General features: G+C 44.1%; 1 protein-coding gene across 2 annotated transcripts in view; it reads left to right on the top strand.

Annotated features, from left to right (window-relative positions):
- Positions 1 to 26,705, top strand: part of SHISAL1 (shisa like 1) — a 618,079-nt gene that overhangs the window by 252,396 nt on the left and 338,978 nt on the right. For both annotated transcript variants that reach the window (XM_086952732.1, XM_086952731.1), the window contains exon 3: positions 21,127 to 21,340. In XM_086952732.1, coding sequence (XP_086808858.1) covers positions 21,127 to 21,340 — 214 coding nt within the window. The remainder of the gene's footprint in view (positions 1 to 21,126; positions 21,341 to 26,705) is intronic.

Below are 26,705 nucleotides of genomic sequence, written 5' to 3'. Positions count from 1 at the left end.
CCGCTGATCATCGTGTGCTTCATTTTCCTAAGGTACTGTGTTGTTGGGGGTCCGTGTGACTCCAGGCCCGGCGCAGCGCTCCTCGCGGTCGACGCCGAACCGGTGGATTATCTTTGCCCCAGCGTTGTGTAGCTCCCGTGTGAGTTACCCTGTTGCTAAGAACTATGTTTCCAAGAAGAAGATTTGCTTGATATAACAGACTCTTATGCTAAAGAAGAAACTACCTTTGAACTATCCTTTTTCCTTCCTAAACGTATTTATTCCGATTGTGTACAGTTTTGCCGTTATTTTGGTCTTGTGCTAAGCCTTATATAAAAATACTTATTTTTATAATACTACCGTGTCGTGTCCATTTGTAGTGTATTCACTGTATTACTGTATGTGGTCATAATTGCTTAACACACAGCCTCTGAGATAAGCCTGTTCTGCTCTGCCAAGCTACCAAGGGGGTGAGCAGGGGTTATCGAAGGGTGTGATCCCCTTGCCCTGACTAGAAAAGGAGTGTCCCTATTTGTCAGAAGTGTATACCTCTGCCAACTAGAGACAGCCGGTTCTAACACCCCTAATTAGGCATTTCTTCCGGACCTAGGGAAACAAGTTCCCTGGTTCCAATCCTATTGTTTCTTAATTGTGTACACACTATTTGCATGACCAAAAAGTTGAGAAAATATACATTTACCACCTGGTTAGGTTTTGATCACTGATTATCAATCTGTTGGGACATAAAATGAAGAGTTAGATTCTCTAAACACACGCTTCATACATATTGCTCTGTATATAGACATTATATTGTTGTGAGCACCTCCCTGTGAGGTATACACTGCAATGTGAGCACATCTAGTGAAAGTTGAGTAAAAAAAGAAAAAAAGATACTGTACTGTATTTGAAAGTAACCCAAATACATCTATAATTTAAAGAAATGTATAAAGAGAAACAACAATGTGTGTAATTACATGAATTGTAATATACATTTAAAAGGTTTTAGCATTAGTTCATGATTCAGGGTGCCTGTTGTCACACAATACACAATACAAAAAAGGGGGAGAGGGACGGAAAGCTGTGGTATGCGGAAAGCTGTGGTATGAGTTGATGACTTCAACAATAGACCCATAATGTATTTTGCAATGCAAGCTGCCAGTTGCCAAAATCGCATACATTATATCATCATACTTTGTGGCTGACAAGACCCATCAAGTACGGTCGGGCCGCTCTTACCGCATCAAGGCGACGCCTCTGCTGTTTGCACCTATTTTGGGAAATCTCTCTGGGAACCATATATTGAAAAGGCGGATCAAAACGTAGGGTTAAATGTTAATGAGCGTCTTTTGGACTTTGCGGCCACGCGCCTCTGAAAAAAGCTAGACCGCTGACCATATTCCAAATGGCAGTCTGAAATGGAACCAGCTTCCGGTTCCATTTCTGTGGTCAGAAAAGGCACGAAGACGAGCAAGGAATCTCAGTATAAATGGCTCAATATAAATTGTTCATTTTGAATATGATTTGTGCTTAAAGTTTTATACAAATAAAAATAGAAAGATATACATCAGATATATGTATAGATTTTTTACTGAGAAGTCTATGTATTGTATACATTCTAGTTCTTTTTTTGAAAAAAAAAATGAGCGGGAGAGAGGGAAGGAAGTTGGTTTTGTTGCAGTCTTTTATTATTGTTTTATTAAGAGGAGACTGTGAAGGGTGAGCATAATCAATGTTAATAGATGTTTGGCAGAACTAAGCAAGGTCAGTGGTCCTCAGATTGCTACTCTTTTCCACTTGTTGCAACGGCCTGGAGGGTGGTTATTACTGAATGAAATGGCCCCATGGGATGTTGTCTTTCAGACCTTTGACATGAGTTTTAAATTTGAACACCCAGCATTTTTCTCGTTTAAAAAGTCGCTGTCCTGAATTTAGAGGATCTCTAGTGTGTTCAAGGACCACCCATTGGAAATTACATCCAATGTGCTCATTTCCAAACAGTGCGATGACATTTTTGTGGTTGTGCGGCACACTGTCAATTACTGCAGTGTTCACATATTCATATGAATGAATACAATACCGGGTGCAAGCGGAAGGACCTTTTAGACAGATACAATGCTGAGCTCATTCCAGAGAGCTTTCTTCGAGAACCATGCCAATAGGAAATAAATAAACATGACTTTGCTTAGTTGTGTGCAGCAGAAATAGTAAACAGTGAATGTTACATCTATTTTAAACCAGATGGCTTTGAGGCCTTTTTAGCGTACGTGAAGAAAAAGAATTTTAACAAGTTGTATCAAAACGTTTCTTTGGGGATACCGTCATGTGGAGTGTAGAACCACATTCTTCATGTTGGTAAACACGCTCAATTAAAATAAAGAATACAATGCACAAACACTTCTACAAACACCAGCTTTTCGCTTTGGTATTGCTCGCGGTGTCATGGATTTTGCAAAACGTTATTGTTAGGGAATCTGCCAGACCCTCAGCAACCTAAAAAAAAGAAAGAAATTGCCCATAGGAAAAAATATTTTTGGGGCCTCAATAAAGCACTCATTAAATAGCAGTTCTTCATACAAAATGAAACTCTATTGTGTGTGGATGGGCTCTTTGTGGAGAAGTGTGGCTCAGGGGTTAGAGGCGGCAGACCTGGAAGCTGAGATCGGTCCTGGACCAGGATTCAATTCCCCGCCTCGGCGGGTCTTGGGCTCAAAAATTCCACGGACTCGATAATTCTCGTTCCGGTGCCTACTCGACTCATGGGTTCACACTCTGTGACTCTGGGCAATAGCTTGCTTAATCTCCACTACGGCCCCTCGCGGCGGGATGCCTGGCTTTCACCTTGTGGATACCCTGCTGGGGTTATCTCACAGGGAAATACCAGGACGGGTTCCCAAGGCAAGCGCCTTGATGCCTTCGGGTGATACGTGCGCTATATAAATCGCAATACATTTACATACATTTACATTTGTGAAAGGACAGCATGCTGTAACACTCAGTGCAGTTATTCAATGGTTGAAGTGCCTGAGCCATTGCCCCATGATGCAGATCATGTTGTGTACATAGAAAGATAGTTGCATAAACAGATACAGAGGTTTGCATACACTGAAAAAGTTGCATACACTGAGAAACAGTGGTGGCTGGCACGGATCGGGGTTGGTAGGGCGGGAGGAGGGGGAGGATGTAAAAAAACAACAGCAAATATACTTACCTTATCACCGGGTCTTGCGTCTCTCTCTCTCCCGTCTGACTCGACTGAACCAGGAAGAACTGCCAGGCTCCCCTGATCTATAACAAACTCTGTTATGAAGCATTGTGATTGGTCTGAGCGCAGTAGCTCAGTGCTCAGATGGGAACTGGAGGCTGGGCATGTTCTCCATGCAGGCTGTAATGCAGCCTGCATGGACAACATGTAAAGTGCGCACAACAGTTTGGCCGGCCCGAGAGGGCCGGTCAAAGCAGCATTGCACATTTAGGAGTGGGCAAACCACTCCTCTCCTGCTCTGCTCTGAGAGCAGAGCTGCCCTGTCTGCAAAGCAGATGAAAACAATAAAATTATAATAATTATCATTTTATTGTTCCTTAGTTACACTGCGTAAAAGCAATGGTGCGAAGCTCCTCCGCCTTATTGGAGGAGCGGCCACTGCTGAGAAAGTTGCTTAGATAGAGTTGCAAGGATAGATAGATAGATAGATAGATAGATAGATAGATAGATAGATAGATAGATAGATAGATAGATAGATAGATAGATAGATAGATAGATAGATAGAGGAAATTGGAATAAACAGCACAGCTAAATGTCTACATAACCACAGCATACAAAAGTACTGAAAACAAACCAGAAAGCCGTACAAGCAGGACATACAGAATAAATTGGTCTACAAGTGTAATTGTAAACCTCAATTAAAATACATACCAGCATGATATACAGGAGACCAGTTATACATTTATTAATAATAAAGTTATTGTGTTCATCCTGAAAGAGACTAACTTTAGAAAGAACAGTTTGAAATGGACTCAATCTAGTGTACTGTGAAATAGCAGCAGTCAAAACAAGCATTGGTTAAATGCATTAGGTTTCGCCTATGTGATTATTAATAAGGTTTTTTTTTAAGTTATAGCTTGCTGAGTAGCTGTACAATATAAGTTGCAAAAAATCTGTTAAAGTGTTAAGACTTGTTTATATACAAATAGGCAATATATTGTGCTGTTTACTAGTGGTAAATTATAGTGCTGGTAAGTAATACCAACATTTGGAAGAATAAAATGAAAGCGGGAAATAATTGAATGTATTGATGTAATAGTAATATGATGTGTTTAGAGGAGTTATGAGAGCTTTTGGGCCTGGTGCCGCTGCACCATACAAATAATGTCCCTATTGCCTATAAGGTAACTGCACTTGTGACTGCCTGTTTAGTAGTTAAATATTGCATTACTTGGTGTTTGGAGGGGTTCCTAGAGTTTTGAGCCCCGGTGTCACTTCTACTGTTGCACTATTGAAATCATAACCCTAGTGCATACAAGGTAACTGCACTTGTGCCTGCTTATGTAGCAGTTAAATATAGCAATATAGGGAGTTTAAAGGAGTTCTGACAACTTTGGCCCTGTTGCGACTGCACCTGCCGGACTATTGAAATAATTGGCCCTTTGCCTTCTAGGTAACTGCCCTTGTGACTGCCTGTTTAGTAGTAGAGTTTAGCAATATTTTGCGTTTAGTGGGGTCCTCAGAGCTTTTGGCCCCTGTGCCACTGCACCTGCTGCACTATTCAAGTCAGGCCCCTCTAACCGCACAGATAACTACAATTGTGTCTGCCTGTATAGTAGTAAAATATAGCAATATTAGGTTTTGAGGTGGTCAAGACAAATTTTGGCCACGGTGCCACTGCACCTGCTACATCATTAAAATCATGACCCTGTTGTCTGCAAAGTAACTGCACTTGTGACTGCCTATTTAGTAGCAACGCAATATTAGGTGTTTAGGGGGGCTTTTGGTCCTGTTGCTACTGCACATGCTGCACCATTGAAATCATGACACTATGCCTGCTAGATAAATGCACTTGTGATTGTCTTGTTTAGTAGTACAAATTAGCAATAATCTTGGTTTAGTGGGGTCCCTAGAGCTTTTGGCCCCAGTGCCACTGCACCTGCAGCACCATTCAAATCAAGTCCCTTTTAACTGCAAGGTAACTGCAGTTGTGACGGTCTGTTAAGTAGTCAAATATTGCAATATTATGTGTTTAGAGAAGTTCTGAAAACTTTAGGGCCCAGTGCTACTGCACCTGCTGCACTATTCAAATCATGACCCTGTTGTCTGCAAGGTAACTGCACTGGTGGTTGCCTGTTTAGTAGTAACATATATCAATATTAGGTGTTCAGTGGGGTGTCTGGAGCTTTTGTTCTCGTTGCTGCTGCACTATTGAAATCATGACCCCCATGCTTGCTAGATAACTACACTTATGATTGCCTATTTAGTAGTAAAATGTAGCAATTTTTGTGCTTAATGGAGTTATGACAACGTTTGGGCCCGGTGCCACTGCACCTGAAGCATCATTTAAATCCTAACCCTGTAGTCTGCAAGGTAACTGCACTTGTGGCTGTAGGTTTATCAGTAAAATATAGCATAGCTCTTGGATATTAACTTTATTTTTAACGTGCCATTTTTATTACAACATTTAGAATTTGGTCATAATGACCAAATAGATTCAATTGAAAAAATCAATCTGATAATGCATACAAAGTGCAAAGAAAAGTACTGAGGCATGAAAAGGAAATGCCACAAATGTTCTAAGGCACAGCTATGTAACAAAAAGCAAGCATTCGAGCATAATGTTAGAATCTGTCAGTCTTTTCTGTGGGAGGAGATCTGAGCATGACAATGAATGGGGTTTAAACAGTATGAACAGCTTTAGTAGAAGTATCGTAAATGCGTGCAGCCAGGGGAAGTTAACAAAAAAGTTTCCACACAAAAGGGAAGGAACACGGTAATTTGGCTATGGGAATTGATAAGAGCCCCCTTTTAAGATATAGTAAATACAAGAGATTTCACAATGTGCAGGCGAATCCTAAAAATGAAGGACACTTTAAAAGGAATTCACAACAGAATTAGCAGAAGACCGCTTCTAATAAAGCTGGAATATGTTCTATGCGTGGATCAAAAAACAAGAAGAGTAAGTAGAAAGTGTCCTGTTATCACATCAGTCTCTAAAGGCAAAGGCAGAGCTAAATAAAAATATAAAATCACTGTAGGGAGCTACCTGAGAAAACAGAGCTGTGAATGAAGACAGCTGGCAAAAGCCCTGTTAAGTAAGTATATTATACATATAATTTGAGAGAAATGAAACAATCTTGGCCAACACAACACATAAATATATAGTCATCCTTTGGCACTGCCACTAACCATTTGCCCAGCTTCACCTAACTTAACGCACTACCTATTTACACTATCTGACAGCTTTACCAGTAGCTGAAGGCATGAAACAAAATGCACAGTATGTTTCTAAAGTAATGCTATAGTTGCACATAGGTTATATTTTTACCCTAATTTACGGTCTGATTTTTAGTTCAAAGGATTTTATTTTCTCTGTAAGAGCGACAAAGAAAAACACTCTGTCGCCCTGAAGGAGTGCCCATTCTCTGAATTTAGAGTTGTCCAACAGCCTGCCTATTGGACAACTCTAATCATTGGCAGGAATCAGCATTGTGGCGGGTCCCATCAGTAAATTAAAAACTGAACGGGCAGCCCCATCAAACATGTTAGCCAAATGACAAACATTTAACTTGATGATATTTCTTCAAAAACAAAATCCCATAGCGTGATTTCCCCATTTCCTTAACTTCCCTCTCTTCCTCTCTCTTCCTCTCACGTCTACCCAACATGCCCCCTCACAGCATTGACCATCACCCCCAGGACCCTACTCTCTCCAAACATGGCCCCAACTCATTGACCATTCTCTACCCACCCCCCAATCTCTCAAAACATGCATTATAACCAACTACATCTTTTACTCCAAACGTCCTTCCAAATGGAAAAGCATCTTCCTACAACACCTCCCAATCTCTAAATCAACTAAAATACCATATGAATTCAAAATAACCGCTGCTCCCTCCCCAGTCTTTCATGGTGATATTGATAACTCCATCTTGAAAACAGGTAACATCCTTATTCAAGCCACCTTTCCATCTTCGAAAACCACTTCAGCATTGTGTCTCTCCTCCTTGACCACTCTGCACCTAACACTCCTTCTCCCAACTGAATAACACCCCTCCAACCTCTCCCTCCCACCTTCCCCCTCGCTCCGCCTCCACTCTCAACCACCCAGCTATCACCATCCTCCAACAATTGACTTCACCATCACCCTCCCTGGACCTCCCCACAGCAAACGACATCCCCCAACCACCGTTACCTATTTCTCATCCCCCTCTACTTTCCCTCTCTCCCCCTAACTTCTGGAACTTACACTCCTCTGACCCCTCCACTAAAAACGGTAGCCCCCAATCCCTGCCATCTACTTATGATTCCCCTCCCATGATCCCCCCTCTTCCTGACCCCCAACATCTCTTCCCCTACCCAAATACTCACATACTCCACCGTCCTTTCCCTTCAATCCCCTAATACAACTCCTCACCCCCTCCTCTTACCCATCCTGAACACCGTCTTCTCCTCCCCATCCCCCCTCTCCTGCCCCTTCATGCCCTCCTAACTCCGCCTCCCAATCCATTATCCCAACCCGATAAATACAAAACCCCTCCACCCCAATATATCCGTTCTCCACTCTCTCTATGCACTTTTATCCTCTCTGACCACATCTTCTGAAGTTCTTAACCTCCAGTCTAACCTAGCCCAGCCCCTCAAACCTAACAGCCCAACATCCCTCACTCCACACCCACTACCCTATATCCTCCCTCACACATCAGTCCACCCTCCGCAACTAACCCAGGCCATTCCCTACCCCCAGATCATTCCTTTCCCCCCAACCACGCCCCTTCAGTACCTCTCTTTACCCTAATTGCCCGAGCCATCACAGCATTGAAATCGACCTATCTAATTTGATTACTGAACCCCTCTCACCTCACAGCCCCCTCACCCCCCACTCCACTCCCACTACCCTAGCTCCCCTCTCACACATCAGTCCACCCTCTGCAACTAACCCAGACCATTCCCTACCCCCGCCCACGCCCCTTCAGTACCCCCTTTTACCCCAATTGCCATGAGCCTACACAACACTGAACTTGACCTATCCAATTTGATTACCGAACCCCTCACACCGAACAGCCCGTCACCACTCACTCTACCACCACTCCCCTATCTCCCTCCTCACACATCAGTCCACCCTCCGCAACTAACCCAGACCACGCCCCTCGGTACCTCCCTTCACCTTAATTGCCCAGAGCCTACACAACATTGAACTTGACCTATCTAATTTGATTACTGAAATTTCTCAATTCAAGAAAGACTTTATCTCCCTCCCACACCATAAAATCCCCCCAACCCCCTCCAAAAATCCCTAACGCCAAACACAATCATTGGAGATCGACTTCTCTTTGCTGCCGCAGACATAGACCTCACCGCACCTCGAACCATCTCTCCCCATCCAACCTCTCTGACCTATGCAAGTCTTACCTTCCTAGTTTACCAACCACCAATCCTCCATTCCCCTACTCCCACATCCCTGTTATCCTAGGGAATAATAGAATCCCCTCCTCCCCCGCTACCCCCACTCCTGTCGATCCACTCTTGCCCACCCACCATATGCAACCCCACACCACTTACATGTATGCTCGTCAACTGTCGCTCCGCAGTCCAACATGCCGCGGAAATTTCGGAAACTCTCCTGAGTGAATTCATTGACATTGCATTCCTCACAGAAACCTTGCTCAATGACCACTCAACAAGCATACTTGACCTACTCTCCCCCGGGATACTCTATTTTTAGAAAAGATAGACCTGACAGAGTTGTGGGTGGTCTAGCCATTATCTTTAAAAATTATCTTCAGCTATCCCTTGTCAATAATTCTGGCTACTCCTCCTGCGAATACCTGGAAGCTGAACTGACAACTCAAAATTCCCACCAAATTCATCTACACAACATCTAACACCCCTGGGAGCTTCCCAGCCCTTCATCGAAGACTTATCTGAGCTCCTGACACAATCCTCATTATCCAACTCCCAAAAACTCTTTCTTGGGGATCTTAACCTCCATTGGAACACTATCTCCCTCCTCACTAATCTACTTGAGATCAATGAACTCAAACAACTATGCCTGTCCCCGACACACACCAAAGGAGCCATCTTTGACGACATTCTTTCCAACAAAGATCTGGCCTCTGTGACCAATATCGTCCCCATTAACTGGTCTGACCATCACCTTATACTGTTCACCATTGCTACCACTGCAAATCTCCCCACCTCCAAATTTAACAGGCCTAAAAAATTGACCTGAAATCTAAAACGTATCCCCCCGGGTGTTGTTGAGTGTAAACTCCAAGCTGAACTTCTTCTCATTCCCCCCTCACAAAATGCTAATGAGCTCACTGAACACTTTAACAATACTGTCACCGGTATTCTTGACCAATTGGCCCACCTAAACTCAAAAACCAAAGAAACACCCCCTCCAACTCTTGTTTTAATACCGAGCTTAATAACGAAAGACGGTCGCTCAGACTGTCGGAAAGACCCTGAAAACAACATCTCTCCCATCATGCACTCCTCAGACATGCTAGATCAACGTACAAAATACACATCTTCAAATAAAAGACATCCTTCTTCCACACTCAACTTGATAGTGCCAAAAACAGACCTAGGAAACTCTTCAAAATCATTCAAAACCAACTTTCCCTGCACCTCCAAATCTGATTGCCTCCTCAGCCAGATGTGAAGAAATTTCCCACTTCTTCTGGGAAAAATAGCCAAACTTGATCATTCCTTCCTTTCCACACAGCTCCCCCACAACTCCCAATGCAAACCCATCCTCGCCTCTAATGCCTACTCCACATCCCCTCGACCACTTGACTCCTTCTCCCTTCTGCCCACTTTTCTACCTCTCCCTAGTGCCTCTCCTCACTCACCTACTTGCTCACCCCCTAACTACTCCCCACATCTACTCTCTACCACATCTTCGGAAACCAAGTCCCCTAACTCACAATTAAAGAACAATGCCTCCTTGCCCAACTTCCTCCCCGTAACTGAGCTAGGAGTCCTTAAAATAATTGGTAATCTTAAACTGACCTGCCACACAAAAGACCCCTTACCCTCTAACCTTGTCCCTGCCCTTAAGCACATCATCACCCCATACTGGATCACAATCATGAACAGCAGTGCTTAATTTGTAAAATATGAAGTGCAGGTGCTCAAATATTTGTCGGAGGCCACACCTATTTTTATCTGGCTGGATATGCCAGCGTGATTGTCGCAAAATCTGAACACGATTCTGGTAATTCACAAAACTTGTAGCAGTGCTGCCATAGATGGGCTGCGGTACTCCACTGCTGACTATTCACCCAGGAGTATGGTAATGTTTGTTGCCTTCAAAGCTGCTGTAAGACATCAGTGCCTTCCCTCCATTGCTGATCATCCCTGCATTTCCTCTATGAATGCTCTAAAGGGGTTGCTGCTTACCATTGCTGGGTGGGTCCCCAGGTCTAGGGTAACGTTTCTTAGAAGCACAGAGTGTCTGGTGTGTCGATCTCACTGCTGACTGTACCCCAGGGCTGTGGTGATGCTCTGTGTCTGTCTGTGGCTGTTACCAAAGACATGCTGCTGTATCGACCTCATTGCCGACTATACCTCAGGGCTGTGGTGATGCTCGGTGTCTGCCTCTGTCTGCTACCACGGACATGCTGCTGACTGTGCCCCAGGGCTGTGGTGATGCTCAGTTCTTGCCTGTAGCCTCTACCAAAGACATGCTTCTATATCGACCCCACTGCTGACCACCCCAGGGCTGTGGTAGTCCTTGCAACCCACAGCGGCTACTAGCACAGCTGAGTTGCTAAACCGGCTTCTGCCAGCGGTACGCAGAGGCCTCTCAGCAGGAACAGTGTTGAGAAATGAGGGGAAATGCGTGTTTTCAAGACTAGTAGTTACCTGGCGACCCCTATTCTGATGCTACATTTCAAATATCTTTTGAAGATGTATGTGCTTATTGTTCTTATTGTTCTCTTTGTTATCACACCTAGATGTCTGCATGACTGTCCTTATGGGTTTCTTTTCCCGCTGTACAGCGCTCTGCTATCCTTTGTAGCTAGGTTGACACTCGACAAATACATCCCATAAAATAAATAAAAATTGAACAGAGCTCCCAGGACTCTAGTTACAGAGCAGTCTAAATGTGGTGGATCTGGTTTCCCATAACTTGTCATGTGTAAAAAACCACATGACATGTGGGCACACAAAGAATGAAAGAGGGGACTGAAATTGGCACACACCTTTGTGACATGAGCTACAGTGCCTGTTCAGACCATTAACTGTGTTGCATAAGATTTGGAGAGAAAATGTAGACTTTTTTTTAGAAATTCAGGAGAGAAAAGAGACTCATGAAAACATGCCATGACAAATAAGACAAGCAAGAGGAAGTTAAAAGTTAACTGGTTCACTGGTGCTATGTACAGCGCTCTGATACCCGATTCGGGTCAAGTTTGCGCTATATAAAAAAAAAAAAAAAAAAACGTAGGATGGGGTAGAGGCCCGGTGGAAGGAGTAGAGTGTAGAAAGAGAAAGTACTGCGAGCATCGTCTGAAGCTAGAACACTATAAAAGTCCCCGGGTCAAGGCTGCTGTCTCTCAGCCTGGTATAAAATAGATATTCTTTCTTCCACAGCCTGCGAGACCATTGAGAACCGAGTATGTTTATATAACATATGTTCGCTCTGGAAGGGTGGGGGCGGGGCACATCCATGCAATCACTGTTGTGTGGGGCAGAGGTGGGAGGCCCTTCCTGTGTTCGGTCTGGACACCCCCAGGAAATCAATGGATGGGGCTTTTCGTCCAAAGGGGTGGAGAGGAGCGATTCATCCAGGAAATTAAAAGCAGGTTTGTGTTGGTAGGGGTTTTTAAAGCTGTCCTGCAAATGTGCAATATTTGTCTTCGAAAATATAAAAATGCCAGTGTCCAGGGTTCAGTGACTCTTCCTATCCGTCACGCTACTGAGTCTCAAAGTAATGTAAACTAAGGGGCTTTTGGCGGGTGTTGGTCGTGCATGTCAACACAACGACGAAAAGAGTTTTTGGAGAGTAAGGAAGATTTGCAGAGCTGGTGACCCATCAAATTCCGAGGAAAGCATTTAGCATGTTTGGAGGGTGAACATCATTTCTAGGCCTGCGACACCTTCAAAAGAGGATTAGGAAAGGTTAAACTTCTTACCGCCGTTAGTCGTGGTGAGCCGGCCGGCTGGCAGAGACACACACTGGCCGCACTGCCTTTGCTCAGTGAATAACTGATTGCGGGATTAGGCGCCCTGGGGCTGCTTTCCAGATAGTAGTACACTGTACTGCTGGCTGAACGATGCCTGCACAGGCCCTTCTCTCAACGAGGTCGGGGGTCACCTGACTTCAACGACGACGATGACTCGTGGTGACTGGTGAGCAGTTATCTGCGGTGGTTATGTTGGGGCGGGCGTGACTGTGAAAAAAATCTGCGCGCGCTGTGCGCACAGCTCCTGCCCCCATCAGATCCAAAATCCAGCCCGCCCAAATACATCAGTGTGTGCGTGCCGCGGCCACCGCCCACCGGAAGTTGTCAATACGGCAACAGTCAACACGGCACTGTGAACTCAGGGCTGCGGCGCGCGGCCGCCATGATCAACATATATATAATTTATGAATCTGACTTGGACTTGGGCCCCAAGTCCAAGTCAGATTCATAATTTAAATACATGTTGATCATGGCGGCCGCGCGCCGCAGCCCTGAGTTCACAGTGCCGTGTTTCTTGGGCTCATCTATGTGTGACGCATCTATGCGCAGCAGATGCATAGACCCGGCCCTGATAATTATGTGCCGGTGCTAAGCACCGGAAAGCACCGGCACAAATTAAGCCCTGATGAACACCTCTCTCTCCACTGGCTGTGTTCCCACCTGCCTTCAACTTGGACAAATCTCTCTTATAATCAAAAACCCCAATGCTGACCCCTATGACCTAAACAATCTCCACCCCATCACTAACCTCCCCGTTCTCTCAAAGGTCCTTGAAAAATGTGTCCTACTACATCTAGACAAACACATCAAAAACTTCAACCAGCTCAACCCCTTTCAATCCCGCTTCAGGACAGGCTGCAGCACTGAAACGGTAATGCTCAATGTCGTCGATGACATCCACCACTCACTTGATAATGGCGAGACCTGCCTTCTTATCCTCCTTGATCACTCCGGTGCGCTTTAATACAGTCAACCATTCAGCCCTAATTAATGTGCTTAGGACCCATTTCGGCATGACTGGTACTGCCTACAAATGGTTTGTCCCTTACCTACAACACCGAACTCAGCAAATCAAAATTCAAACCTGTCTTTCTAACCCCACTCCTGTTTCCCTTGGAGTCCCTCAAGGATCTATTCTCTCTCCCTCCCTCTTTACCTCTTTATGGAACCCCTCACCCTGGAGAAGTGTTATTGAGCTGTAGACCCTGATGCAGAGGTCTGGACCGGGACCAAGGTTCAATTCCCACCTCGGCGGGTCTTGGGCTCAATTTCCTCGGACCTGATAGTTCTCGCCTCGATGCCTATTCTAATCATGGGTCCCACTCTGCAACTCTGGGCAATAGCTTGCTTAATCTCCACAATGGCCCCAACAGTGCTGGGATGCCTGTATTCACCTTGGGGGTGCCCAGGAGTTGACATTTCCCAGGGTAAAGCCATGAAGGGTTCCACAGCGGTATGCGTACAGCGCCAGGAAAGCCTGGTTGGGGTATAAGTGCGCTTTACAAGTACAAATTCATTTAATTTCATTTCACCCTCATTCCTAAACAAGCAGGCATCAACTCCCACCTATACGCCGATGATACCCACATCTATTACAAGATTAAAACTCATGCTGACATCTTACACCTGAACAACACCCTCACCAAAATCCAAACCTGGTTCCATTCCAATCATCTCAAGCTTGACCCTAATAAAACCGAAATCATTCCCTTCTCCCCTAAAAATAACCCTCTCCCCGTTCAATCTGGATCTTTGACCTTAACACACTCAACTGCTCAGTCACCCTGTCCAACTCGTCAAATCTCTTGGCATTTCTATCAACAACACCCTAACCCTTAATGTCCACATCAAAAACTTTGCTGAAGGAGCCCTCTTCACTCTCCGTCAACTAAAGAAAATCAAACCCTTTATACCTACCGATGACTTTAAACTTGTTGTTCAGTCAGTTGTTCTTTCACACATGCATTGATTATGGTAACGCCATCCTCAATGGAATCCCCAAGGTTCACCTTGCTCTAATCAAAGCTGTGCTCAATCTTGCAGCCAGGCTCATCACAGACTTCAAACGCTTTGATCATACATCCCCAGCTCTCAAATCTCTTAACTGGCTCCCTATTGAAGGCAGTTCTGCCTGCAAAACTGCCTGCATTACTCATAAAGTTCTCCACCAAAACACTAGGCAGTACCTCTCCAAGAAACTCCTCATTGCGGGCACCAGACGACCTCTGAGAAGCACGAACTCCCTTCTCCTAATCCCACCACTGCATAAAAAAAAAGCCACACAATCACGCTCCTTCTTTGGTAATGCCCCTGTCATCTGTAATGCCCTCCCAAAAAACCTATGCTGTAACCCCTCCTATTTCAGCTTCAAAAAAGACCGCAAAATCCACCTCCTCAATAATTATTGGGGATCTTAAACTGTGACCTGCACTTGATCTCCAATTCACCATGTTATATTAGTACAGTAATATTTCTCCATTTCCTGAACATCATCTACCTAATTACTTGATATGTATAGCTCTTGACCCTGTTTATCTATTTGACTTTTTATATTTCGCATGTTGTTTTCATTATCTTTTATCTACTTGCATGCCATGTTTGGGCCAATTATTATTGGGGATCCTAACCTATCACCTGCACCTGATCTCCAATCACCATGTTATATTTGTCCAGTAATATTTGTCCATTTCCCGAACATCATCTACCTAATTTCTTGAAGTGTATAGCCCTTGCACCTGTATATCTCTTTGATTTGTATATTTCACATGTTGTTTCATTATCTTTTTATCTACTTGTATGCCTTGTTTGCTTTATATTATCTTCTCATGTAAAGGGCTCTGATACCGCTGGTTCTAGCCAGCGCTATATAAAACTTTTAAAATGAAATATTTAACTAGTTTAAAGTATATTTTGGGAAGAAATAATAATGTTGCCTGCCACAAATTGGGTTATTAATTTGGGACGGGGGAACCTTAACAACTTAATAACCACAATCTGGATAGGCCACAAAAACTCATTAGAGAATCTGTCCTCAGACTCAGTCGCTATAGCGCAAGCAGCAGTCAGTCCACAGAATAGAGCTTAGTACCAACAATTTTGGAGTCAAGAACAACACAATGCAATTCCTTTGAAATAAAAAGAACAAATTAATTAATGAGCAAAATGATAAAAATCGACTAAGGGTTACCTAACAGATCCACTCAACGGTTGCTCTGTGTTCAGCTGGATCTGGGACAGCTGAGTCTTGGAGTCAAGAGCCCTTCTGGTTTTGTTGTCTCTGGAGCAGGCAAACAGGAGGTCAGGCCCCTGACCCATGGAGAATAATTCATGTCTCTGAGTGCCAGCAGTAGACCGAAGTACTTGAAACTTTTCTTCCAGCAAGGCCTTATTCTTCAGGTATAGTGCTCCCAGACGTTGGCATGTTATGAGAAGGTTGTGTTGAGGTGCCAGTCTTATCCTCGGCATTAGCTAGTAATTGGAGAAGAGTTCCTATCCAATGCTTTCCATTTTCTTGTCTTTGCCCATCTCAATTTGGAGCACTGCTTCTTTGCCTTATTGTAAAAGTTCCCAGAAGCTTCCTGCATAACGGTGTCTGGCTCTCTCTAAACCACTCCCCTATATTGATGATGTAAGAAATTAGAGAGGTAGTTGAGGCCGTTAAAAACTCACATAAACAATAATCACAATCCTTGTTAGGGTGAACCACTAAAGTAACTAAAGCTGCAAGCCTGGAGATTTACAGCACTACTGTAGTGAGTGGTACAATAGGTGTATGAGCCTACTAGTAGTATTTAATATGCAGGCCCTGGGTACAGGTGGTACGATATACGAGGAACTTACAAGCAAATCAATTGTGCCAATCAGGTGAATACCAATTTTAACAGGTTTGTGAGGGAGGCACGAGCACTTTAAGGGTATAGTGCACAAAGTCCTATGGCCAACAAAAATAGGTTCAGCAACAGAAGGCAAAAATCTGGGTAATACTTTGCAAAAGATGGTCATTTCTAACAGATGATGTAACCTTCCCTCTGCCAATATAAAACGTGGGTGCCCGTCCTGCTGTGCAGCCAGTGCCTAAATGTGTGGAAGGGCTTAGGTATGAATGGGAGCAGATTCATTTAGCCCCATTTGGCCCCTCCAACTCTAACATGTAGTGTAAAGGCAGTCATGTGTTATGCATACTGTTCCTGTTCTCCTTCCAGATGGCTAATCCTTGATAAGTTACAAGTTCTTGACAGCACCCCTTTTTTCCCTGGGTCCTGAGGCCAGGCTGTGCCCTGAGGCCAGGCTAGGCCCTCAGGCAGGGGTCTTAACTCCAGCCAGGAATGGGTACTGGCTTTTGGAGGTGAGATGAGTGGAACAACTAATTCTAAGGTAATATTTAAAGAACGCATTGGCAATGCTAATGGATACGCCTTATAAAGGAAAGTGGCTCTTTGGTCATCGACTGGTTTAGGCACTCAAGTCTTCATACATTCACTCTGTCACTCATCCATGCATCATCCTCTCACTGGCTCACTCTTGCATCACCCACTTACACAACCACAATAAACGCACATACAAGCACAACAACGGATGCAAGATAAATTGAGAGAATAAGAGTAGAAAATAGAAAACATGCTGCTGCCTAAACATAGTGGGCATGTTATTTCAATAAGAAATAAAATAAAACAAACCACCTTGCGCAGTCTTGCAATGGAATTGTGTGGGACGCAGTGGACTGCAGCGGCAGTAAGTGGCAGCAAGTGTCCTATTAGCACTTCCTGGGGATTTGTAGTATGCTCTAAAAATGAAAATAAAAAGAGCAGAATGAAAGAAATGAAAGGAGACCTTTAAAGGGCAACAATTACAGGACAGGTCTACAAGTCCTGTCACTGGGAGTACACTCATTTTCAGTTCGATTTTCACATGTTATCAGGCCAATGCCATCACTAACAGGGCAAAATAGCCAATGGTTGAAGTTGATTGACCCACTGCCTTATGCTGTAGGTTTTCAAGGATGGCAGCAGAGTGTAAATGGCACTTATACAGGCAAATGGCTGAAAAGGGCTGACCAAAAGAGAAGGAAAGAGACTTGAAAATACTCCACCCAAAGACAACTAATAGGTATACCCCAATAACATTTCAAGCATGTACAAAATTATAGCTGTTACAACAATATAAAATCCCTACTAAAAGAGCCTGACAAGGATTATGATGGTGCAAATCAGGTGTCCGCACAATTTGAGTGGGTTACAAACACCTAAGCTCTTGGCTATTAAGGTAGTCTGTGAGAGTAGGTGCAACAAAATACATACCTACAGGCTTTAACAAAGTGTAATAACAATCCACTCTGAAAAGCGTAATGCCTTTCAGACATGCTTTTCACAAGAAGTAAGTCTAGACTACTTGCTTTAACATACCTTTTCATAATAAACAGATCAAACTTGTATACTGTGACATAACTTTTGTCAGTAAACCAATTAGGACTTTAGCCTCTACAATCCGCTTAACACCATAACCCACAGTCCTACAGAAGTGTGCATACACCGGCAACCTCCAAGCATACAGTTATACATTTATAAATCTGTACAAAATTACTTTTTGGCAAAACAATCTGCAACTTTCTCAAAATTGTCGAACAAGGATTATCACATTGAAAATCTTCACCCCTCAGGATTAGTTAGGGGGGTTGATCAACACTAAAACACTTGCCTACTACAATAATCTGAGATTTCATGTGACAAAATTCTTGTCTGCAGCCTGTCCTACAGTGTGATAACAATTTACTGTTAAAAGTATATTAGCTTTAACAAATGCATTTCCCAATTAAAAAAAAAATACAGGCTTAATGCCTTTGTCATAACTTCCCATATAAAGCACATCTGACCTATGCCATCAGACATACGTTTTCAAAGTGAACTAATGAGGCCTATTGCTTGTATCATTGAGTTGTCACAAGAACGAACCAAGGCCTACTGTCTTGAATGGAACCATTCTCAACACAGTCATGAAATTACAACTCTATGCAAAATTACAGCTGGCAAAATAACTTAGTATCTCTTCTAAGAGACCCTAACAAGGATTATCATAGTGAAGATCTTTTATCCATATATATTTTTTAGAAAGGGTAACCAACACCAAACCTGTGACCTACGTTTTAACCTGTGAGGGTCCATTTAATAAAATGCCTTCCTTCAGTCTTAATACCTATACTAACAATCCACCGTTAAATAAATATTGTCCTTAACATATGCTTTTCACAATAAATATGTCGGGTGTACTGCATTCATGGTAACTTTTCATAATGAACAGATGAAGCCCTTTGCCTTTATCATTGCTGTGCCACCATAACCCACTCAATACTGCTTCACTGATCACAAACTTCCTCCCAATGAAAATCTAATTTTGTACTCAAGAAAAAATAACATTTGGGTGGAGCCTAAACCCCTCACTACTTCTGAAAACTCTATTTCTGTTGAACACATAAGGCCTGATGACAGATGTGATGACAAGCCAGACCTAAATAGGGTTTGTTTATATGGCAGATGCACTTTTCCTTTCCATATGCTACTGCAGTGTTTTAGAACTATAGCCCAGCTGGAGCTATATATTTTTGTCTTGCATGTGGGTATTGTAAAAGAGCACTGCATCCCATTTATTGGATTTAACTTCCACCCCACTGGTGCAATCTCTGTGCTTTCTAAAATGGCTTTCCGGGTGAAACCAATTTCGACTGTACCATATTAGGGACAGAGAACACCAAGGGTGGAACTCAATACAGGCTCACAGGACACAGAATCATAATACCTGTGTAAACAGGGTACAAATAAAGGAGAAAGCCCCCAGGTGACCATGTAGAAAAGGCAAATTTCTCACACTGCCTAGTGGTTACAGTACTCTGAACTCCTTGTTTAATCCGCATTTAATTATATTTCCTGCTCCGTTTTCTGCCTCCAAACTAGTGCTCTGAATGACTACTCAATTCCCTGTTGGAGCCTTCTCCAACCAGTCCTGGCTGCACCTATACAAGTTTTCAACCACTTTCCCAGCATTGGTTACTTCGAACTAAATTTGTAGAATTTAATTTGCAATTCAATTTATTATTTAATTAATGGTGTTCAATGAATCACATATTATGCAAAAGTTTCTTGAGAAGTCACTATATATAACTGAATGCTACATTTGAAAATGTATGATACATTTAACATAAAGCGAGTCCTTGGACACCATTACCTAATGTTGGGAAATTGATTGGAATTTTACATGTACAGCACAAGCTTTAGATCCCAAAAGGCTGCAACCTGAATAGAGAAGCAATAAATGGTGCCAGGTGGATCCAAAGGCCATTAAAAGGATCACCTGTTTCACCGCCTAAGGAACCAGTCATGCAAATGGACGGCAACACCAGCTGCCGATCAAACCGCCACAGATCAGTGAACAGGCATTCAAGGAGCACCCCACAGCTCTACCTATCAGAGAAGCAGTGGTAGGTAGCATAAAATAAGCACTACTAATAGAGAACCCGATGCTGGGGCTTCTCTCATGAAACTTGCCAGAAGGGCCAATCAATTCCAGCATGAGAAAGGACAGCAGAGTAGCTGCAGGGGTCCCAGATAAATGGAAATCCCAGGATCACATGTATGCTTACTGATCACTTTGAGGCACAGATGCTGAAAAAGTAGGTGGGCGGGAGCAGGGCTCTAAATTAATCAACCCCACAGAGTCATTTTAAAATACGGATGCAGCACTCTGAGCCCCTCTAACAACTGCTGTAGCAACATTATTGATCGAGCTCACTGTCCTGCTCTGTGGCCCACACTTAACTGGGTGATCCAGACACAGACCAGGATAGTGAAGGAGGGATATCTGGGGGATCACAGGGCCCCCCATATCTCTATCCTACAGGACACCCTCGGTGGGGTGCACTGACCCCTCGGTGAGGTGCATGCCACTGACTCCGTGCCACTGCTGAGCCACACAGTTAATACGTTGACATATGTGTGAGATACAAATTAAGAGACAGGAGTGGGTAAATTATAAATGCATGTGTCATACAAGCATTAGGTCAGTCTTTCACAAAATCCTTGTTTTTTATACATGAAGAGTTATAAGAAAGGTGCTTCTCTGCAAGAAAGAGGAGCAGCATTTTAGTAGCACCACTTAATAAGCTAACACTTCAAGTTGCCTAAACTGCCACTTTCAATTTCTCTGGCTGGGAATTAGGTTGTATCCTCTTGGTTATTTTTCAAGATTGGATGGTCTTTGCAGGAACTGTTTTTTTAGGAATCCTTGCCAGAGGCGCAGGGTTTACAAGGGTCCTCTTTGAATCATTCGCCAGCGGGTGCACATGCATTCGTTCTTTTCATATGACCCTTAAGCTCTCTGTATGTATAAATGCAGTAGAAGTAGTCTAGATAGGTGGTTCCAAGATGTGTACTTGCTCTCATAAACATAGTTCAGTGGACGGAAAACAAGCAAATAAACATTCTAGGACCCTTGACCTAATTCAGAAAATAGTTGTGGTGCTTTGATAAATCATGCGCAGCGTGTCTGCATGGTTTCTGTTGGTCCAACAAAAATGATTATAAACTCCAAGGGAAAGAAGGCGAATAGCTGTTAACTGCTGTGTTGTCCCGGTCTTACTGTTGACTGTAATTGTGAAAAAAATCATTTTCAATGCCTCACGAATATTCGACATTTGTAAGAAGAACATTACCTCTAACTACTGCGGGGTTGACTAACCAACATTGTTTTATTTTGCAGTTTTATCAGCCCAGTTCCGGGTCTGTGAGCCTTACACAGACCACAAAGGCCGCTATCACTTTGGATTTCACTGTCCTCGTCTGTCCGATAACAAATCCTACATCCTGTGCTGTCACCATAACAACACGGTCTTCAAGTACTGCTGCAATGAGACAGAATTTCAGAGCGTCATGCAGATGAATCTCACAATGGGTCCCGATGGATACATGCACAAGTAAGTCCCAGGGCTCAGCCCAGCATCTTGTGAGAGGAGTCCCCACCCAGGAGCAGGATTGGCAACTCTTATTCATAGGACCGGGGGCTTTCAGGGGACGCTGTGTTACTGACCGGAGGACGAGGTGGTAACTGGCAGAGAGGAGGGTGCTGAGTGCGAAAATTTGGCCTCAGTGGTCAGAGACCAGAATGAATCATTGGGGAGTGTGGGTGAGGAGGATGCTGGGAGAAGGAATGGAACCTCCAGTGGTCCGAGACCAGAGTGAACCATTGGGGAGTGTGGGTGAGGAGGATGCTGGGAGAGGGAATGGGACCTCCAGTGGTCCGAGACCAGAGTGAACCATTGGGGAGTGTGGGTGAGGAGGATGCTGGGAGAGGGAATGGGACCTCCAGTGGTCCGAGACCAGAGTGAACCATTGGGGAGTGTGGGTTGACAATTAGGCCAGGGTAGGGACTGAAGGTTTTTAGTTAAGTCCCTCCCTCTAGTTCTGAAGCTAGACTGGGTAAAAAATTAACATCGACTAAAAGTCCAAGAGTGTAATCATTAGTTAGCTGATTACAAAGACTATTTAGTATATTTATTTGTGTGTGATAACCTTCTGGCATTGCTGTTTCAATTTTAGACGTTTTACTTCTACAGGTCATGTAAAATAGCCAGGAACAAAGAGGACCTAGGAATTGATTGTACTGGGATCACTAAGGCCCTTACTGCAAGTGGTCAAATGCTTTCAATCTCTGAGTAAATTCCGGTTTGTAATTGAGAAGTCGATATTATTAATTAAGCAATGTTATAGCACCTAGTAAATATTGGGTGGGATAAAGTTCACACTATTACATTTCAACAGGACCAACCTTTCGGAATTTGATGGGGGTCGGGGATGCCTGGTAATTACTGAACATGGAGAATGTGTTAAAGCAAGCACCAAAATCTATGTTATTCTCCATTATTTATTTATTTATTTATTTATTATTCATATATACTTGTATAGCACTTGAATCGACCCCCGAAGGAGTATCTCTGAGCTTAGGACGGACCGTGAGGATGTGTTGCAGCTTCAGCTGAATCAGGCGCAAAAAAGAGTGGTCTTAAGCAACTTTCTGAATTGTAGATGATCAATGCATTGTCTCAAAATTATGGGGAGCTCGTTCCAATATCGAGGACCAAGGTAAGATAGGGCCCTCCCCCTAATCTAGCCTTCCATACTCGAGGAACCATGAAAAGATGTTTGGAACCCGAGCGAAGAGATCTGGAAGGTAGATACGGTGTAAATTTCTCCGAAAGGTGTGAGGGGCCTAAATTAAACAGCGACTTGTGGATAATGCAGCAGATTTTGAATCTTACCCGTTGGCAGTCCTAGGAGGAGCATTGAGGACCAATCGCGCTGCCGTATTCTGGACTACCTGCAGTCTGCTGACCGAGGCCTCATTGGCGGAATTCAGCAGGCCGTTACAGTAGTCCAGACGGCTTAATACAAGTGCCTGAGTTAAAGTTTTCCTGGTTGAGTCAGGAAGCAGAGGGAAGTCTCGACGGAGCAGGCCCATTTGTGTAGAAACTGGAGCCAGCAGTCTGAGCAGCATGCTTCTTCAAAGTAAGGGCTTGATCCAAACGGATACCCAAGTTCTTAACCGTCAACTTGGGGGCAGGATGGGGACCCAGAGCGATCGGCCACCATTCTGGCGTCCATAGGGAAGGGGCTTCTCCGAAGAACAGGTTCTCTGTTATCTCCAGATTGCACTGGAGGAAATTACTCTTCATCCAGTGTGAAATAGCTTTCATACCGGTAGAGAAGGCCGACTGCACAGATGGAATACATTTGTCAAATGGAAAGAGCAACTGTGTTTCGTCGGCATAGGATATGGGGGCGAACTCATACATCCTCAGGAGATTGGCCAAGGGAGCAATATAGATGTTAAACAAGGTAGGGCTCAAACATGAGCCCTGGGGTACTCCCTTGGACAGTTCCGTAGGTGCCGAACGATACTGGCCTAAATTGGCGGGTTGATAGAAAGCTTGTCACCCACTGTAAGGCCGAATTTCTTAGACCGATCTCTTTTAGTCTTCTGAGAAATATACGATTATCAGGGAACTGCTTTTAAAAGGCCCTGTTTTTTTGTAGCAGGTAAAATTTTAACCCCTGTGGGGTCGTACTTTATCTATGAGATATAATTGTTTCCTCCTCCTAGCATCTCATAAGAAGTCCCTCAATGGGACACGTGGTAGGGAAATGCACTGTGGTATGAGTGCAAGAAGCGGCTACAGCAAAAAGGGGAAGTGAAATTGAAACTGAAACTGAAGCACGATGCCTAAAATGGGCAGGCAAAGCTGCACACAAAACTATAAAATATCTAAATGTCAGAAACTTTAAGACCATCAAACTAAAAGGTTACTCTCTGAAAAGCTAAACATATTGGCTTAATCTTTTTCTGGATTTGGGATGATCCATTAATCTTGCAGGTAATGTAAAGAAGGACGAGCCATTCCGAAGATCAGATTTAAAAATCAGCAGCACTGCCTTTTAAGAAAATATACATTTGCAGCAGGGAACCTATTGCCTACTCATTTCTATGAGAACATATGCCCCTTCCTAATAGCGACCATCCAAGCTTAGCGAAGGCACACCACTTTATTCCCACTCTGTTCCTTCTGTGTGCCCCTCCACTGTGAGAAGTGGGAGGTTGTTCTATGCTTTAGGAGCGATGTAAGAGAACACCCTTTCTCCCGATCTGGTTCTGTGTATGGTTGGATATGTGGGAATAAGAGTCCTGCGGAGCAGAAGTATCTTAGTGGTTGATGGAAGAAGATGCAACTGTTCAGGGAGGTGGGGCCTCAGTAGTGTAGTGCTTTGACTGTCTGCGTGAGGAGTTTAACTTGAGTAGGTTTGTGTATCAGTATAGTTTCCTGAAGTGTGGTATGATGTGAATTCTGTGTGGGAGGTTGAGGATGAGTCTAACTGCCAAGTTCTGGATGGTTTGTAGTCTTTAAGTGAGTTGCTTGATGATCCTGGCATAGCGGGTGTTCCACCAGGGCAACTTACTGGTGCCTAGAGTGTGAATGACAGTTGTTCTAATGGTGCTGGAGAGCCATTTGACAATCTTCCTTAGCATCTGCTGGGTGTGGAAGCAGTATTTAGTGAAGGCTTTGACATGTGCGGTCACTCAATCAGGATTTGTAAAGCGTAGCTAATTACCCATGAGGGTATTCAGGCGCTGAGGGCCTTGCTGCTTTGAGAGAGTTCATTTGAGCAGCCAGGTCTTGAGTCCTTTCCTGAATTTTAGAAGAGATGACGAGGGAGGTCCTTCCAGGACTTAGCAGCAAGGTAGCAGAAGGAGCTTCATCCACTGTTGCTTTTGCAGATTCAGGGTGTGTGCATGAGGGGAAGGGTGAAACAGCAAAGGTGTCTGGAGGGTTGGTGAAAGTTCATGTGGTGGTTGATGTATACAGGTCCTTGGTTGTTAAGGGCTTTGTAGGTATGGCTCAGCATCTTAAATTGATATCTCTTGTGGAGCCAGTGGAGCTTCTTGTAGTGGGGGGTGATGTGGGTCCATTTGGGGAGGGTGAAGATGAGTGTGGCTGCAGAGTTATGTATGGTCTGCGATGATTCCTATATATAATGCGATGCTATAGACCAGACGGCTGTTGACTAGGGCTTGAGTGGCGGTTTGTGTGGTGTTGACTGGGATCCATTTGAAGATTTTCCGGAGCATGCAAAGAGTGAGGAAGCAGGTGGAAGAGACTGAATTGATCTTGCTTTTCATGGTCAAGTCCAGTTTGTCATTGATTGATTACTCCAAGGTTCCTGCCAAGGGTAGCACTCCTGGAAGGTAGAGACCAGCCGTACCAGCAGAATGGCAGCACAACCTTTATATTCCTGAGATTTAAGAAAACTATAGGCAAGCCAGCAAACCCTTGGAGATCACTTGGAGGGAAGGCAGAGGCCAGCTATCTTTCAGCAAAGTCAGGGAGAAGCAAGGCAACAAGCAGAAAAGCAGTCCTTCCAGAAAAGCAGTCCAGTTGAGTCATTTAAGCAGCACAGCAGTCTTTCTGACAGTTCAGGATCCAGAAGTGTCTGATTTTTGGGGTCAGAGACCCAGTACTTATACCCACAAGTGCCTTTATGTAGGGGGTGGCTTCAAACCAGCTCTCTGAAATGCACAAGGATCCCTTTCAGCCTGGTCCTGTCTGTCTGAAATGGATCTCATGCTTTGAGAAGAACACACTGGGAATAAACCTAGCGATAGGCGATAAAAAAAGTCTGCTAAGTAGTCTTGTCGAATAGGAGATTGACACTGTGTTCTCCCAAGCTCGCAACCCAGCAATTACGCTGGCAAACATGGAGCATTGTGCATTCAATTCATAAAGGCACCGAATATGGATGGCCCTGAGTGAGATGTTCCCTGATGTAGGAGGGCTTATGGCCAAGACTATGAAGCCAGGGGAGACAATAACCGATTATCTGGATAGGATGAAGGAACTATGGGGACAAGAGACAGGACAGCCGTGGACTGAAACAGGCCCACAAGTCACATTAATTTGCAATATTCTCAAGCAGGGGCTGCCCACCAAGATATAAAGAGTATTGGACAGCCTGGTTGGTTTAGACACTGATCCCTGGCGGGGGATACAAGCCTGTGTATTGCATAGTCACAAATTAAAGAAGACCGCCCTTGAGTGGGCATGTTGGCCACAAGCATGCAAATGGTACTTGTCTTAAAGGGAGCTGAACTGCAAAACCCCAGAGGGTTTCAACCTGCTATGGCAGCAGAGGCCATGGAGGTTGGCAGCAACCATACCGCAGGGAATAATACTAATGCTTCTGGATTGGCCACCTGGCAGACAGTTAAAAGAATACCCCAAACAGAAATCGATGGGCCAGCGCCAGCCACCACAAAGTCCTCATCTACAGAACCAAGTCCAGGGAAACCTGAATACACCTTACATTCATCCACACAGAAATAGGACAGCTGTCACACCCCTGCATCAGGGATCAGGTAGTTGGACAAATACATGGCAACAGCAACCACAGACAGGGAACTCAAACCAACAGGGACTGGGGCCACAGCCTCCGCAGAACCCAAATGAGCAGTAAGATAAAACCCTAGAGTAAAATACCACCTATTTTCCAAGAATTGACTGTACCAAAACCAAAAGAAGGACCAATGAGACAACATTGGCAATACAAACTTTTACTTGCATCTGGGGAGTAAGGGCAGTTCTATGTGTTCTGTTGATTGGGTATTCTCACTAAAGATCGCCATTAAGGGCCCCTGAGGGAGCCAAAACCCCACTCTGCGGCTGATTCCCCCAAGGCAGGGTTGGCTGGCCACACCTTGGGGGAAGGCAGTCTGATGAGTGGGCAGGGTGGCCC

The sequence above is a fragment of the Lissotriton vulgaris genome, chromosome 1_2 (assembly GCF_964263255.1).
Source record: "Lissotriton vulgaris chromosome 1_2, aLisVul1.2, whole genome shotgun sequence".
Taxonomy (NCBI): Eukaryota; Metazoa; Chordata; class Amphibia; order Caudata; family Salamandridae; genus Lissotriton; species Lissotriton vulgaris.
The sequence above is the reverse complement of the archived record's forward strand: the minus strand, read 5'-3'. Positions and strand labels throughout refer to the sequence as shown.